Source organism: Nipponia nippon, unplaced genomic scaffold (genome assembly GCF_047370975.1).
Source record: "Nipponia nippon isolate SJK-2023a ecotype South Korea unplaced genomic scaffold, ASM4737097v1 scaffold_6, whole genome shotgun sequence".
Taxonomy (NCBI): domain Eukaryota; kingdom Metazoa; phylum Chordata; class Aves; order Pelecaniformes; family Threskiornithidae; genus Nipponia; species Nipponia nippon.
In genome coordinates, this window is record NW_028262380.1 from 37,389,760 (window position 1) to 37,407,235 (window position 17,476).

Below are 17,476 nucleotides of genomic sequence, written 5' to 3' on the forward strand. Positions count from 1 at the left end.
TCATTTGAAATTACCAGAGATTGTCTAGGTTTTTTTATCCACGTTATTTTTTTAATTGGATAAAATTCAGTGAGATTATTTGCAGGATGCAGAAGCCCTTCTGAATTTATAAAAGTTATACCTTTTTTAAAGTTACTGCAAATGTATTTTTATTTATATGTATATGTACACACACGCACACATATACATAGAAAAAAGATACCCAACCTTTTCAAATTATTTAGTTCAAGAAGGTAAAAAAGGCAGAGTTAGGAAGTTTGATAGAAAAGAAGCATTACGATGCCCATTTATAAGTAGAAAAACAAAATTGGGAAGATGAAGTAATGTGCAAATGCAGAGACAGCAAATTAGTGACCAAATCAGGATTTCATTGCAGAATCTCTGACTTCAAAGCAAATACTTTGAAGGTTTCCCACATGCAAAGTTCAGAAGAAACTGATAAGCAGAATGAAAGTCACTGGGATTGGAGCTTAGCCGAGCTAACAGTTGCGCTTTAGTAATTACAAGTGATCAGGACACTGAGTCTAACCTGAACTCACAGCAGAATACTCAGCACTGATTCAGTACTAAATTTAATGGACATAATGAACCATTATCATCACACCCAGGAGTATGGTACATTTTCTTTGATTATTTCCACCGACTATCCAAAACTCAAGTCCACTTAGCTTGTGAAGTCTGATGAGAGCACAGCCTGAGGTAATACAGACACAAAAACAACTCATAAAAGATTAGGTCAGGCTTGATTTAACATGGAAAAATAAAGTAGGACCACAATGGAAGAAAAGGTTGTGGGTTTTTTGCAGTTGGTTTTTTTTTGTTGTTTGGGTTTTGTTGTTTTTTTTATTTATTGTTTGTTTGTTTCTTAAAGCAAAACAGGATAATCACATATTTTACATAAAAATGTATTACACTGTCTGGCTTTTTTATAGGTTCTGGGGAGAAGAACCATTGCTCCATAAAAGCAGAACTACAGAGTATGATAAAAAACATTCAGAAAGCATTTATTTTTTTGATATGACTATGAAATGTTTTTTTCCATATCTTTTAGTGTACTGTATTCAAACTCTACTTTAAGATGTTTTAAATCATAAGGAAGACTGGATTTTGAGATAATCAATAGTACCACGTCACCTAAATGGTTACTTCAAATTCGTATTATGAATTCTGGGGTAACCAGAATCAGCAGGGAACCACGTAATCCTGTTCCCCAAGAGACACTGTCTCTTGTATCTGCCATGCATAGATGTCTTTCTCATTGAAAACAAAACAGAAATCTTTGAGTTCAATTAACTCTCCAGCCTCAACAAAAGTGCATTGCATTCCTTTAAAAAAGAATAATTTATCAGAATTCTCTTTAATGCTTTTTTCATAACATTGAAATACCTCAGAAAAGAGGATGAAAAATTTGATTGTGTAGAGCTGATCAGAGGAACAAAAATCCACTCTGAACAAAGGTAAGCCGATTAACTTTTTCATAAAAATCAATATATTTGATACTGCAAAGAACAAAGAACTTGTAAGAAAACAAGAAAGAAATGAATTTGTAGTATTTTAAAGCAAATTGCTAACTAAAAGTACATGGACTCTGTTCCCATATTTTCAATATTGTTATAGTTGTTTAAATGTGTTCCCTAAGTCCCAGAAGTGCAAAGATGACTCTCTGGATAAGGAGGATGTTATTAATGTATGCAAAGTGGACACTTCAGCATTTTCTGGGTAAGTTCACTTAATAGTTTTATATGATATGTTGCATTTGAAATAAAAAGTAAGAATTCTAACTCATCTTTTCAAAAATGTAGCTGGGCATTTGTAACTAAAACTGAATTTCAAAATGTCTGTGTGTGTCACAGAGCCATCTAAGCCACACTTGACAAATAACGCCTAGTATCACAGGGACTCTAACATTATTCTAGTTTAGGTAATATTGAAAAATAGGTATCTTCCAAGTTATTAAACTTTATGAGCTCCTAATTGCAGGGAGCAGACAAAAGAAATTTTTACCTAGCTGTTTATGAACCCAACTAAAAAACTGTTACATGGCTACACCTAGATTGTAGTAAAACCCACTTTTTAAAGATAACAGATTCTTGTCTGCTTGAGACTTGGCCTTGCAGGAAATAAGAACTGTAACTGCTAGAATAGCAAGAACAGTGGTTTTCCCCATGGACATGAAAAAGTATTTCAGCCTTTTTCAGCCAGTAGTTACATGGCTTAGCTGGCAGGTACGGCCATCTTCTGGCAACATAAAAAAAAAACAGAGGAGTGACACAACTACATAAAACTGCCTTGGCAGCATGAAGATGGCAGAAGGAAATGGCATTGCAGTCAGCCTTGAAGGTATAAACCTCTGCAGCACTTGGAGTGGATAAGTATCCTCACTGCCCTGTGAATAAGAAATTTATGAGATGGACAAAGAGTTAGGTGAACTTAAGGAAAATATTGAGAAAGAGTAATAAAAAACTGAATTTCTGAGTTTAACCTCTGGCTGACAGGTCATCAACAAGCACCACTTAGGTAGAGCAGTCACAAGTCATTCCTTCCACCCTGAGAAGACAGTCACTTTGACTTTGTTTGCTCCCTGTATGAAGTCGAACACTGCTACATTTTTTATGTCATGGGGATTGTGAGATAGGAATAAAAACAGGCATATGAACTCTCTCCTTGCTTATTTCTACTCATAGCCTAATGGCCAGCAGATCCCAAAACATTCTAATAAATTGCATTTTGGGGTAAGACAGGAATACTCTTAGACATTGAAGAGATTTTTGTCTCAAAAACAATACTCTAACGAACTGTCTTCCAGAAAATTACTAGCACTGTATAAATTAAACCAAAGTCTGCTGAGGAACTATCAGATCCTGAAACCTTTAAAATACATTTTCACGTGTATGAGGAACTGACATTAAATTTAAACAACGAGCATAGTTATTTGGCATCTTAGAGCTTTTCTTTTGGAACTAAAAAGCTTGTGGCTATAGGTCCTCCCCACTCCACAGTATTCCCTGCTGTATTTTCACAGAGCAAACCTCAATTTTCAGTTAAATATAGAAAGGAAATGGGGGAGAGGGAGTTACAACTGCAAAAATGTGAACCAATTTGTCCATCCATCTATTTCTTCTCTGCAACATCTACAGACCACAGGACAGATATAAATTCAGCAAAAGCACTGGCGGAACAATTCTAGGGCCAAGATTTCTGGTAAGAACCCCCATCATTTTGCAGCTGCAGACAGAATCAATGAAAGACAGCTGAGGCAAAACACAGCTAATCTAACAAGCAAATGCAAGCCTGGGAACAACAGACTTCTACACTCAACCCATTTCTATATCAAGTCTTTCTGTGAATTTAGTCAACATTCTCTCTATTAATTTGATTTTTCTGGGAAAGTTTTTCAATAGCACTTATATGATTTAGGAGCACAAGTCCTGTTACAACTCATGAGGATGTGAGCTCTAAATCTCCAGGGCGCTTTTCAAAAATCTCACTCTACCTGCAAAATGGAAAAACAATCATTACTTTCTGCCTTCTAACTACACTGATGCACAAGGACTAAAAGGAATATCCAGTACTGTCCCTGCGTGAACTCCTCACTTTTCCAAGGCTCGAGAGGCTAATATAACCTTATCATGACTTCAGGTCAAAAGATTGAGTCTAATGGACCAATGGAAGGAATTAATTTCAGAGCTCAGGACCTTTAATTGAGAGCAGATGGTGTCTAGTCCCTATAAATTTAAAGTCTGGGGCCTGTTAACAAAAGCATCTAATCTCATCTCAATTGCTATAAGCAGCCAGGACCCAGCAATATTGAGTTTACAAAACCATATAACAATCTCCTAGAACTCCACTGAAAGCAAACAAGCAGCAAAGACAGTTAATGAAAAAGACGTCATATGTTCTCTGTAGCTAAAGTAGTTAAGGGAACGAGCAGCAGAATTCCCCACTGAGTGCAGCTTTTAAGCAATTTTAAATAAATCTCCTTATAGAACATACAGCAATCACGCAACGAAGAACTTAGCAGCTTGAACAATTCTGGTTAACTCTATGTGGAAGGAGACTGGTTACTCTCCGTTTAACTCAATAGTGATGATAGAGGCCGTTCCTTTCAAAGTCATTTTGACCTAGATATCTTGGAAACTTTGAATATTCAGAAAAACTTCAAAGATTATAAACTGTCTTGGTACATTCAATAGCCATCTTCGACAGCAGGCAGAAAAGAGAACTCTCAAACTTGCTCCAAGAACTAACTTTTGCCAAAAAGGATCTTAGACTTCTCATTTCTGCTATTTTTCTACAAACTGCACAAGTGACCAATACAGTTTAGTTCAGTGAAACTCACTACAAAAAGAAATTCAAGTTTTGTACACAGGCAAAGCAACCCAAATTCTTTAGACTGTCTGCCACAGGTGCAGACTGAGACTCCATAGCATTAGTCATCAGCAATTATACAAGACATTTTATTTATAACTATAAAACAGTTTATAGAAGCATTACATTTATAAAAAACCAGTGATTGGGGGGGGGGGAAAAAAAATCCATCTCTTTCTCCAGCATACAGTAGGTCAGTGGCAGTGTGTAAGATCAGACTAACTTTCCTTTGCCTATGCTCATGACTGCACACACATTCGCTATGGAAATGCTTTAAAGTTTCCAGGTCTTTTGAAGAAGAAGAAACCCGTCTTTAACCCTGTATGTTTAATCTGTAAGAAAACTATGTGTGTAAGCTGTGAAAATAAAACTGTTTAAGAAAAGGTCTTGTAAGGATAGCCATATATATACATACATAGCCACATACACACATTTATGCATCTATTTTACCACAAAAGACAAAAAGCAATCATAATGTAGTCAACCAGAGAAATCAGCCTGTTGTCAGTCTTTACTCTGTCATGGCCTGGCAATCTGGAACAAGGGTTTCCCAGGTCAGTTGCTTCTTTTTCTGCTGTGAATACTGCACCAGAGGTGGAAACGCTCACATTTTGTCTTGGACGTACCTAGTCAGCAGACAGAGTACCCCAGGGAGGGATTCGTCAGCAGCAACACAGACCTGGCACAGCAGCTGCACAGAACCTTCAAACTCCAAGAAAACCGTTAGCTATTATGGACGCTCTTATAGAAGATACGAGAGGTATGCCAATTAACCACTTGCATATTCATAATTTAATCCATAATTAATTTACACCATTCCCTCCCGTCTTTCCTAACTTGATACTGTGGGATCATGATTGTGAAATTTAAAAAAAAAAAAAAAAAAAAAAAAAAAAAAGGCAAGTAAGATATTGATAAGTATTTTGCAATTCCCATGTACTAGGTAGAAACCTGGACGAACCCACAATGATCACAGCAGACAAAGGCCCTTCCACTGAAAGGTTTCTAATGCAGTGTGAAAAAAAAATATTATTCTCCTTGGTTTCAGTGTGCAAAACCCACACTTCTCCTTCTCTACAACATACAAGTGAAAGCAACAGATAACTAAAGACAAAACCTATATAATTTAGGAAGAAAATGGTATACTGAATGAGAGGGGGTTGAATAAAATCCAAAACCACAGCTTCTTAACAAGTGTTTCTTTTCCTGAGATTTGAGACCTCATCTTCTTCCCACCTTAAATCAAGAAAAAAAAGCTTAAACTCTGCCAACAGATCAGGCAGCACATTACGTAGACCAAAAAAAGTTCTGATCAGTTCAATGCGCATATTGTTTTAATAATTGTAAAAGGAATTAATTTTCAAATTGACATGAAACTTAATTTCAAACTGAATTCTCATCAAAATCCAAGAAATAGAACTTTTTATCCAGAAAGCATCAAAATAAGTCTTTACATGGGTTTAATAAAAGTTAAAGAACTGCCTATTCCGAAAGTCTTTGCAGCTCTTTGTAAAAAAAAACAAAACAAACAAAAAAACCAAACTTGACAAATTTTCTCCAGCTGTTATTTGATCAGCATACAAAGGCTGTCACCTATAATTATTACTGATACTCTGGCAATAGCACAGCTTATATTTACTTTAAAGACATGTTTAATTATACAAGTAAATGCAATTAAAATCCTATTTCAAATAAAATTTAGTGAAGTTTAAAAAACACCTTTAACACAACTGAATATGAATAAGCCTATTCTTTACATAGAACTGGTATTATTTAGACTTTATCTCTACCATTAATTTGGTTTTTATCTAATGAATATACAAATGTATGTGTATATATGTACACACACACCCACCCCCATCCACATAACTATACAGGAAGTGAAGGAAGTGCTGGCTGAGAAACTTGCTTTCAAATGACAACAAACCAAATAATCTCACAGCTCTGACAGATATTTTTTTTTCTCCTTTTTATTCCAGTGATAATTATATCAATAAACCTGATTCAGCAAATCTGTTGCTCTCTAATTCATTAATTAAAACAATTTACTGCTACCACTGTGATTTTTCAAGGACATCAAAACCACATTCCAAATCAAAACAGCAGAGATCATCAGTTTATAGATGTGCAAAGCATGCTTTGCTTTCATGGCAACCTCACAATTAAAACACAGCTTAAATGAAAAAGAGCTGTTTTCTTTAAGGGTTCCTTGTGCAAGCACGTCCAGAAGAACACATTTTGTTTAGGGAGATTGAACAGCAATATTTTTATATCAAACCTAACATGGGGGGGATCTATGAAAGTTAACCATTTCCAATTAGAAGCAAAAACACGATATAAATATTATTATTATAGCAAATTGCGAAACAACATTTTTATAGACTTCATTTTCTCAACATGCTTCCTGCTCATTAATTTTTGGGTTGAATAACACAATTGACTCACTGAAAACAAAACCAGAAAGGAAGTGAAGAATTTTTGTCCATCCTCTCCCAGAAATCAGGACCGACGGGAACTACACCAACATTTTTAGAATTGTTTGGGAAAATATGTTAAATGATGAAATATTCGCATGGTCCCCAGCAATCTGTTTCACCGAGTTATCCTTGGAATGTCGTTGTCCGAGCTAACTTCTACTTCTTGCTATTTGCATTGTTTGCTTCTGGTGCTATTTGCCATACAAGGCCTTTATAACAGCAGCAACATCTGGACGGAACATGCTATGCACAACAGTCTGAATCCTCCCAATCTTTTCTAGTGTTGTGTGTTTAAAATGTCTGATCATTCTTGTTAACCCTTCTCTAGGCCTCCAGTTGGCTGGCATTTTCCTCAAAACGTAGTCCCCAAACCAGTCAGAGATGCGGTATTTCTGTCTTAGCACTGCTGAGTGCAGTAGTTGGATTATTTCAGTGGTGCTTTCAGTAGTTGGATTATTTCAGTGGTGCTTTCAGTAGTTGGATTATTTCAGTGGTGCTTTATACAAAAGACACGTTGTAAGGTTGTGGAAGAGACCCTCGCATACCACAGAAAACACCGTTGACAAATAACCACTATGACCTTGAGCTGATGGCTACCCAGGAGGAATACAGAAACATTTCCTGGACATGCAGGACGGGGGACAGGGGAGCCAAAGTTCAACCACAGTTGAGAAGCCCTGCCACTGCAGAGGAAGAGCAAGCTGTTATGCACCACTTACGCGAGTCCAGGGGGCCAGACAGGAGGCATCCACGGGTGCTGGCAGAGCTGACCAATGTCATTGAAAGGCCACTCTTGTGATCCCTTGGAGAAAGGTTCCTGATGACCTTTTAGAAGATACAGGTCATGTTATCTTCAAGAAGGGCAAGGAGTATGTGGGGAAGTAGAGGCAAACAGCCTCACCCCAGTCTCCCAGGGAAGATTATGGAACAAATACTGCTGGAGTTATCCTTCATATGCCTGAACAGGGCTCCAGGAAAAGAAAGTAATTGAGAACCACTAACATGTATTTACTAAAGGCAAATCACACCCAAACAACCTGATTGCTTTCTATGAACAGATCATTACCTCAGCAGACAAAGGGAGAGCAGAGGATGTTGTTTTCCTTGACTTTAGCAAGGCTTTCAACAGGGTCTCCCTTAGTATCCTGGTAGCCAAGCCAGAGAGAGATGGACTGGATGGGTGAGCTACAAAGTGCAGTTTGTGGAAAACTGGTTGTATGAAGAGGCTGAAAGAACAGTGTTTTGTAGTGCAAAGACCAACTGTTAGCCAATATTAATTGCATTCCTCAGGGCCTAATATTGGGGTTGATGCTGTTTTATGTCTGTGCTACATTTAACATATTGAGAATGACTAGGATGGAACGTGGCCTCAGCAAGTTTGTGGAAGACACCAAGCTGGAGAGAGTTATCAACACACTGCTGGGCAGGATTGCCTTTCAGAGGGATCTCAACAAGGCTGCAAGAACAGGCTGAAAAAAACTCATGGATTCCAAAGGTGGAATAACCTCATCTAACAGTACATGCTGGGAGCACACTGGAAAGCAGCAATTGTAGTAAAGGACCTGGGGAGTCAACGTGGACAACAAGTTCAGCAGTGTGCCCTTTCAACAATAAGGCCTAACCACATACTGGGTTGCATTCAGAAGAATGGAGCCAGCATATCCTGGGAAGTGATTAGTCCCTTTTATTCAGCATTTGAAGACCACATCTAGAGTAAAATATTCAGTTTGGGGCTTGCCAGTACTCATACAACATTGACAAACTGGAATGAATTCAGTGGAGACTGACCATGATGATTGGAGTGCTAAAGCACTCAAGGAGAAGCTGAGTGAGCCTGGAAAAGGCAAAAGGTGGAAATGTAACTTTGGTTTTCCACTACCCAAGGAAGTGGTCACAACTGCAGCAAGGGAAACTCTGATTAGATGTAAAGGGGGGGGGGGGGGGGGGAATCACAATGAAGTTGGTTAAGCAGTGGAACAGTTGCCCAGAAATGACGTGGAATCTCTCTTCTTGTAATTTTCAAAACTCAACTGAACAAGGCCTTGAGCAACCTCATCTAAATTAATGTTAGCCCAGCTCTAAGCAGATGGTTGAACCACATGACCTCAAAAGGTCCCTTCTAAGCTGAATTATTCTATGATTTTCTAAAGGACTGTGATTCAGCCACTTGTCTTTCTCACATTTGGGAAATTTGATTATTCTCACTTAAATGTAGGTCTTTGCACTTGTATTCACTGAACTGCATTTTTTCATGTGGAAGCATTCATCCTGTCCTACAAAGCGTATGTGATTCTTTCCAGGTTACAACATTCCATTTGCATTATCCAAGTCATTAAGAAAATCTTGACATACTATGTGGAGTACTATTTAATTCCACTTGCCAGTTCATGAAATACTGATAATCATTCTTTAAGGATTTTTCCAGTAAGTTGTACATTTATCTTGCAATAGTGGATCTAGACCCTGTGTCTCTATTTATAAGTACGTCAGGAGTGAAGCAGCACGAGAAGCCTTGCTAATATCAAAATACCTATTACTAGTAGTATCTGCTCCTTTTTCCTTATTGCGGAGTGGCTTACACTATCACAGAAAGCAATCAGTATAGCTTGACAAGATGCATTTATTACAAACACATGCTTATTGTTCTAAAGTGTAAACTTTTTACATTTTTTTTTCTAGGATGTTTCCTGTCTAACTGGTTAGGCAGGTTCCTCCTCCTTCTCTTTGCCCCTTCTGTAGTTGTCCTGTTTGTTTGTTTTTGCCTTCCAGAAGCATATCCATCCTCAATGATTTCTCAGATATGAGTCATAAAAAGCCCAGAGGCTGTAGACACTCCATACATGCAGGACAAATTTTATTTACCTAAGTAACCTCTAATCCTTTATATGATAGTATAAATGTTAGCTCTGTGATCAGTTACTCAGGTAGCAAACGCTGAAACAAAAACAACCAGAAGAAAACATATCAGCAATATATTGCCAGTCTTCTTTCACTATTAAGTAATAAATCAACTCCCTCTTTTCCCTTTTCTTAGCATTCAGGTTTCTGTACAACTCTTCACTTTTTTGCTTATTATGTCTCAATTTTATTTGTAAAGCTCCTCAGAAATTTGACCTTCCTTCCATTTTCTGCATGGTTCTTTCTCGAAATTCAGATCTCTGGAGAAATCCTGAGCTATGACAGTTGGTCTGTGAACACCTCTTTCACCACTCCTTAACATTAGAAGGATTTATAAGCTTAACAGCCAAGAGTGAATTCTCTGAAATTTTCTTCTTAGATTTGTTTTTCCTTGCAGACCCCAATTCTAATTTTATTGCTGTCAGCTGTTGTTAAGCCTACAGTTTCTGTCCATCAGAAGATTTGGTTACGTGTTTCCAAAGAGCCCCATCCTCTGGCCTGATGTTCTGTACCAGACTCCCATCACGAAAGCATCATTAAGATGGCCCTTTGGAATCTCATACCTTTCCTCAACAGCAAGTTCAGTGACACTCAAACCTCTGAAATCCAGGAGATCCCAAAAAGTTACTGGAAAGAGCTCAGCCCAGCTGTTCTCTCTTTGGCTACCACTAGCCAAAGGAATTTTGAACATGATTTTCAATTGCATTAACAGCGAACGTTAGGAAGATTTACTGAAATATATCCACAGAACTACAGTCATAATATAACAGAATCTGAAAATTGGCATAACTACAGAAAACTTGTGATAATATTGCAAAAAAACAGGGACAACTACTTTTGTATATGGATTTCTGTTCCATGTGTCTGTAACCAAAGAAAAATCTGTATGCCTGTTTAGACATTAAATATTATTTCAGAGCTGACTTCTGTCAACAATAAAAAACAGACTGATTTCCTGGTCATGAAACTTCTTAGCAGCAAAGCAGGATTTAAGAGATATTGGCATGCTTAATGAGGCGCAGATAATTGCTAGATGGAATACTGTGGGAAAGAGTGAAGAAGCTGTAAATGGTGGTACGCAGTAAGATGAATATTAATTCATCAGCTATGTGGCTGGTTTTGATCAGTAGGCTCAGCATTTGGCTAGCAGGTGCCAAGCAGCTCCTATTCAATAGAATTCATCTAAGTCAAGTTTTGCCTTAGCATAAAGAAGGATGTTAAACAGGTGAAAACGTGTGACACTACTTCCTGAATGATGTGCATTATTTAAGAATGCAGAGTTCAAGTATACGTTATAGATGAACTGGGTTAGAGAGGACAGATTTAAAATGTCTTGACAAGTATCTTACCAATGTATTTCTTGGTTTTCAGAGATCTGAATGCCAGTAAATTCACCATTCTGGAAGGACAAGAAAGTATTAGGTTCACAAGAATGCTGTCTTCAGAAACTGGCTAAGTTGGAGAGGAAGCAAGGAGGTGCCCATGCAGCTGATAAACTGGTATCTTCTCTTTACAGAAATCCTCAGCAATGAACATTCTCCCAGCAATATCTACTTTTCTGTATCTGTGAAAAATGGGTCCAAGTTTCAAATAATTTATTTAACCAATTCAGAACAACTGCCTGAAGCCATGATCTCATACTCCTCTCTCCCTTCTCTTTATTTTGCTACATCCTGACCTCCTCTGGTCTTCTAACAAACCCCCATCAGGGCAAAACTTTCAGTAAATAAGAAAATAAAACCCCACATTCTAGTGCCATCCGAACTATTCTCTGTACGCCCAGCTAGTCTTTGTGGCTGTGGGCAGAATCAACTATGTGGCACGCATTTATCCGGAGCGCCCAACTCTTTTTCAGAAGCACTGTCAATACTGCTTCCAAAGAGACAGGAGGTGACATGGACTTGCTTAAGTCTTAAATGAGTGATTTGCCAGTCACAGTCATTGCCACAGCCTGAGTTTCAGTCTGGCACAAAAAGTGCATACAAAACAGGTCATATAACTTCACAATAAATAAAGAAATAACTCCATAAGGAGCTGGACTTTAGGAATAACTTGCTCAATTAACTTTCATGTTTTGCTTATTAGCTTTCTGATGTCTCATGAAGTCAGGGATTGCAGTTTAAGGGATTTAAAAATAATTTAAATAAATAAGTGGATTCTAAGATACCTGAAAATATATTGACCCTTTAAGCAAAGGGGCCATTTGAAGCCTAACTGTAACTTCTAGCTTATACTCTGCTGGAATATTTATCAAGTTTAAAAGACAAGCTTTAGTAGTCTTAGAGCAGCTTAACAACATAAAGTTACTGGCAAGCATGTAAAAGATGGACTGCTTGTATTTCAAAGCCACAGCTCCTAGAACAATTACTAACATAAATTTCTTGATGCAGCATTTATGAAATAACTTGCAATGAGAATGAAGAAGAAAGCCTGAAGAAGCACATGCGTGCTCAGTGTGTTCCGATTGATACATCATACCGTACGTGACACTGGTAGGTTGCCCAGATTAACAGATGCAGGTCCTCCTTCAGGGAGGCTGACATGACAAATCTCTCAGAACATGATGCCAAGAGTCATATATGGAACTTGAATCAGCTCAAAGAAAAATATTTCTCTTCAGAATGATTTACTGAGCAGTAACCTAGGACTTTGATGTGAGAATACATCTATAAACCCTATGTTTGGAAAACAGTTCTGATGTTTTTAAAAAAAAATAATCTGCTGGTATTCATGGTATGTTAATAGTATATTTAAAATTTTGCAGCTTAATCATATGCAATACTATTTGTTTAAAAAAACTTCTAGTCCTGCCAATATTATTCACAAATTTAGGTTGCTTTTGTAGGATCTTAGAAACATAACGTCGAGACCTTGACAAATAAAAGTTAATATCTTCAACAAACTACTTCCACTTATTCATTGTAATTACGCAAACAGAGCCTTGAGTTTTGCTTTCCTAAGGGATATGCAATCCACAACTATTTCAGAAGAGCAAATACACACAACAGTGACAAGGAAGGAAAGAAAATCATGTTTTGATGCCAAGCTTTTTTTGCCTAACTGGCGAGACAGAAAACCCCACGTACATTCAACAAATGGTTAATCCTGAGTCCATAAACTTGTAGGATAAGTCACAGTTCTTATCATTGTGAATAGTCCCATTAACCCCATAAGGTCTGCTTATGGTAACGGACTATTTAAACAGTGAATAGTTTTACTGAGTGAACAGTGGGATTGCTCAAGAACTGAGGCCTTCAGGTGAGGAAAGTCTGATCTGATGTTGTGTTTTGCTCATCATGACCTGTTGCTCCTTATCTACCTTAGAGGTAAACACGCTGCACAGATATGCATTTACCTGTAAAAGAGTTCCATCAAAATTCAGTCAGGAAGCTTTCACACACAGCAAAGGGGGACACACTACAGAGGACTCGTCATAACTCTAACCTCGTTTCAAAGCCTTATCAGATTTGTCAGATTTTAACAGTATACTGGCACAGCTATTAACTTCAGGCCATAAATTAACAAAACTCACACCTGCACTTTGGTCCTTTGATTAGAGCACCTGTGCCTGCCAAGACGATATGGCTTCCCTGGCTTTAAATTATATTTTCTATTCTCCTGTGAGCATGTAACATACTGAGTTCCAACTACGTGTATAAAATCGTTTCTCAGCCAAAACTTCCATGTTCAGTGGAAACAAAAATATAGAGAAAAATACCAAAAAAGATTAAGCTTTTCACCACTTCTGTAATGTTTCCACTGAAATGGCGACCCGTGACATGGTCCGAGTTATATATGTTTCATAACCCTAGGGGACTCTCAAGCCATCAAAATTTCATTAGCCTCACAGCAGTCCCAGTACCTTCTTAAGTTGGACTGCTGGCCTTCCTATCAATAAATAAATCAACTGTAATCCTTTTTAGTGACTAAACTCTTCTTTGAAGTTGTATCAAACATCAGACATTCCTTGCATAATTTTAACCAGTGCAGAAGAATGTCTTTTCTAACATATTCACAGTCTTCTCACACATGAAAAATTAAAATAAAACTCTAAGTCTAAAGTCATGGTGGAAATTTTGGCATATTGTAATCAGGTGTTTTGTTTTTTTTAAAAATTGTAAATATAAAGTTTATGAAAAAGTATACCAAACCTAGTATAATTCTGAAGCTCTCACCTCTTCGGTAATGTAAAGATACGATTATCTAAGGAAATTGTGTGTGTGCATGTGTGTATATATAAATATGTATTTTCAAGATTTTAAGATTTCAAGTTTTACAAAAGACTCGAGAGTGTTTCTGCGTAGACCTTTCAAAAGGAAAGCCACAGGACTGCTCAACAATGTATTCTAGATTGCTTTGCAGCTGAAATATGGAGTCATCCAACAAACTCCACTGCCAAAAGGAGGTAGGCAAGTACTCCTGTTCTCCTCTTTCAAAACTTGCCTCCGACTCAAAACGAATTTTCCAAGCATGAAACAAGACACCTGCGAACACTGAGAGCTGTCTCCTCAGGTACCACGCAGCATTAAGTCCAACAAAAAAAGGAGGATCCCATCTCAGACAGCCTTCTTGCACAGGCATCTTCAGTTAGAACCAGCCTCCAGAGGAAAGGCACCAAGTATGAATAATACCAAAATACAGCTTTGGTTTTGTCTTCTCAAACTGAAGTGAAAATAATGAATAGGTAGGACTAAACATTATTGCTTGTAGTTTAAAATAAAACTGCATTTTTTTTTAAAAAGGATTACCATACATACACACCTACGTTGCTGTTTCCCACAATCTGTTACAGCTATTGCCAGAGGATAGAAATAAAATTGCTCTGACTTTTGTACAGCTGAGCAGACAGGTTTAATAAATTAATAAAATGACGTGTAGACATGCAGGCAATAGCCATCACTCTAATTTTCACTTTTACTCGTTTTTCTTTATTCCTCTTCTGAATTTGTCATATAGAAAGTCATGAAGTTAATAGAACAATCATTTTAATTCTAGTAAAGCTGAAAATCTTCTGCAAATAAAAAGAAGTTAAAGATAAAATGTCTTCTAAGATTTGTGCATTTAGCATTTAACACCACATTAGGTTCTGTTCATAACCTCAAGTGGAGGTAAAAAAAAAAATTGAAAAGCTTTAAAAATGAATCAGTCAATTGTATTAACCTCCTTTCATTTAAACACTAAGCCTTAATATACAATGGTCATACCCCACATCCTACAAAGCTGCTGTTTAGATTTTTTTTGCAGATTTTAATTGCACAGTAATCCAGTCCCCCAGGCACATCAAAGGCCACATGTCCCTCTTCACCACAATTCCAATTGCTCCCATCAACTAGGAAGTTTAAAGCACAATCAAATTTGTTTTCCAATCACATGAGCCCTGTTAATAAGCTATTCTTTGCGTTCATTCATCCATTCTAAGATTCTGCAGCTTCTCCAAGATTTCTTGGAGAAGAGTTTACAATGAAACCTTTGATTGCAAGCAGGCCTTGGGGATCTACTTTATCACCACTTAGCTGTTCCCCAAAGGGCAACAGGTGACATGGCCTGAAATAAAACAGAGCTAATCTTTTCTGTGATTTAACGCTTTCAAAATTACAGCTAAAACATCACACCCAAAGCTTGCATTAGTTAGGACTGATACTGAATATTGACTTTTCTGGGAGGAGGAAAAAAAAAATAAATAGGTAAATAATTCAAGGCCATTCCTTTAATGATTTAAAATTATCGAGTGTCAACCAAAACAGCAAATAAAACATTGATTTATATACGGGCATATGCGTAAGAACTTACCATTTTCACTGTCGGACTTGTTTTCATGTTCGGTATCAGTCAGAGTGAGGGCTGAGTTGGAACGGCTCGACAGACAGGAACTGCGCCCCGATTTGACCCCCCTGCCCCAAAGTCTCATGGCATGCTCTGGAGACATCACTCCTTCATTTTCAGTATCAGCATCTGACCCTGCACTGATAGAGTAACCTCTGTGGGGGAGCCCCATTTCCGCACAAAATGCCAGTCCTCGACGAGTTGCTGGTTCACAAACTCCTAACTGCCTTAGGGTAAAATTCTGTCCTGATTAGGGGAAAAAAAAGATAACAAAAGGTGAGAATTTTTTTTTTCTTTTTTTTAAAAAGAACCTAAAAGTAAAAACTCTTCATGTGTATAATTGTCTCAGGTATCACACCAGGTGTTCTGTCAAAACTCCGCATGTATTACAATCAAGTGGATTCTTTTGTCTCCAGCTCTCTGCAGTGCCACTTTTCAGTCATACTACACCTTAGCACTGTTTTGTCAACTGCTTAAACACATCAAAAGTGTTGCTGGGTAGGAAAGAAACATAACAGAACCTGCAAGCTAAGAAAAGCCAATTCAGCACATGAAAGGATTAAAAATAAATGACAAAAACTTTTTTTTTTTTTTCCCCCCAGTTTTCAAAGCATGAAAGCAGTAACAAGGTATTTGTCAGGATTAACTTTTTTTTTTTTTTGTCCTGGTTAGAGGCCAAAGCAACAGTCTATTTTCCCTGTACAGATGTCACCTAATGTGGCAATGGAAAAACTAAATGGGAACCAAACTCACTTGGTCTTTATTGGATTTCTCTGCCCTACTTCAATACACAAATATAAACAAACAGGAACATGGCCACCCATTACTTGCAAGGACTACAGTGAAGTTGTTATTTTTCATGTCTCCGTATTTTGAGAAACATTTTAAGCTTTTACTGCTGAAGCAGAGTCTGTGCATTTTAAACAGACTTTTAGCCTCTGTTTTGGGGCAGAGCAAGAGACATAAGTGAATCCCAAATGATTGTATTAATAAATTAGATGCAATAAACTCATGACACTTCAATAACTTAAAGTGTCTAAATCATGTGACACACAAAAATGACTGCCTTTTTAATTGCTGTGTCTTCATCCTACTTTTATGTCTGTAGATTTAAGACATTTTATGGTATACAGACACTTGGCAAGCTCATTTGCATGCCTATACCCATAATGCTTTTCCACCCTAGCCCACTGGGAACAAATTAGAACACACATTCAATTTTTGGATCTGACAGGCATCCTAATTTCTCCAAAATTAGTCATTTAACATAAAACTATGTAAGATAATTAAAGCTTATAATACAAGAACAGAATCCCATCAATCAGAAAGTAATAGAATTGCAGAAGTGTGAATACAGAAGTGCAAATAATTCCTGAAGTATTAAGAGTTAATGCCCTGGCCATTGACTTGTTTTAAGTGAGCCAGTTAATTATTTTATTGCAGCAGTCATATGAAGTTGTTGCTGTAAGTTTCTTCGCAGTCAAAACCATAAATGAATTCTGACAATGACTTCCATAAATAATGAAAATCAGTTACTACAATTAGGTACAAATCGAACTGTATTTATTGAGCAACTCTGAATAAATATTTGAACGAAAATACAGGTGGGGAGGTAAATATAAAAGGAATAAGCATATCTCTGACTATGTTTAAACAATGGGAAAGGTACAAGAACAGGGGATTACCATGCACTGATAGTATCTTGCCGTTTTTTGAAGCTGTCATACCATGTGAATTTTGAGGTTTTGTGAGAGTTGAAACTAATAAGAGAAGCAAACAGGCCAAAAAAACCACCCAGTGGTAATAGGGTCAAAGCTGAAAGCAGTCAAGTGTATAAAACGCTTATTATTTTGCATTTTGGTAAATACAAGCTAAGGGTGACAGTCTAGAATACTGGTTTTGTGTGTTTG

General features: G+C 37.3%; 1 protein-coding gene across 12 annotated transcripts in view; it reads right to left on the reverse strand.

Annotated features, from left to right (window-relative positions):
• Positions 1 to 17,476, reverse strand: part of TENM3 (teneurin transmembrane protein 3) — a 623,972-nt gene that overhangs the window by 288,545 nt on the left and 317,951 nt on the right. For 7 of the 12 annotated variants that reach the window (XM_087735943.1, XM_087735949.1, XM_087735948.1 and 4 more), the window contains one exon: positions 15,534 to 15,812. The exons of the other annotated variants lie outside the window; for them this stretch is intronic. In XM_087735943.1, the coding sequence (XP_087592069.1) occupies positions 15,534 to 15,812 (279 nt within the window). The remainder of the gene's footprint in view (positions 1 to 15,533; positions 15,813 to 17,476) is intronic. 12 annotated transcript variants of the gene reach the window in all.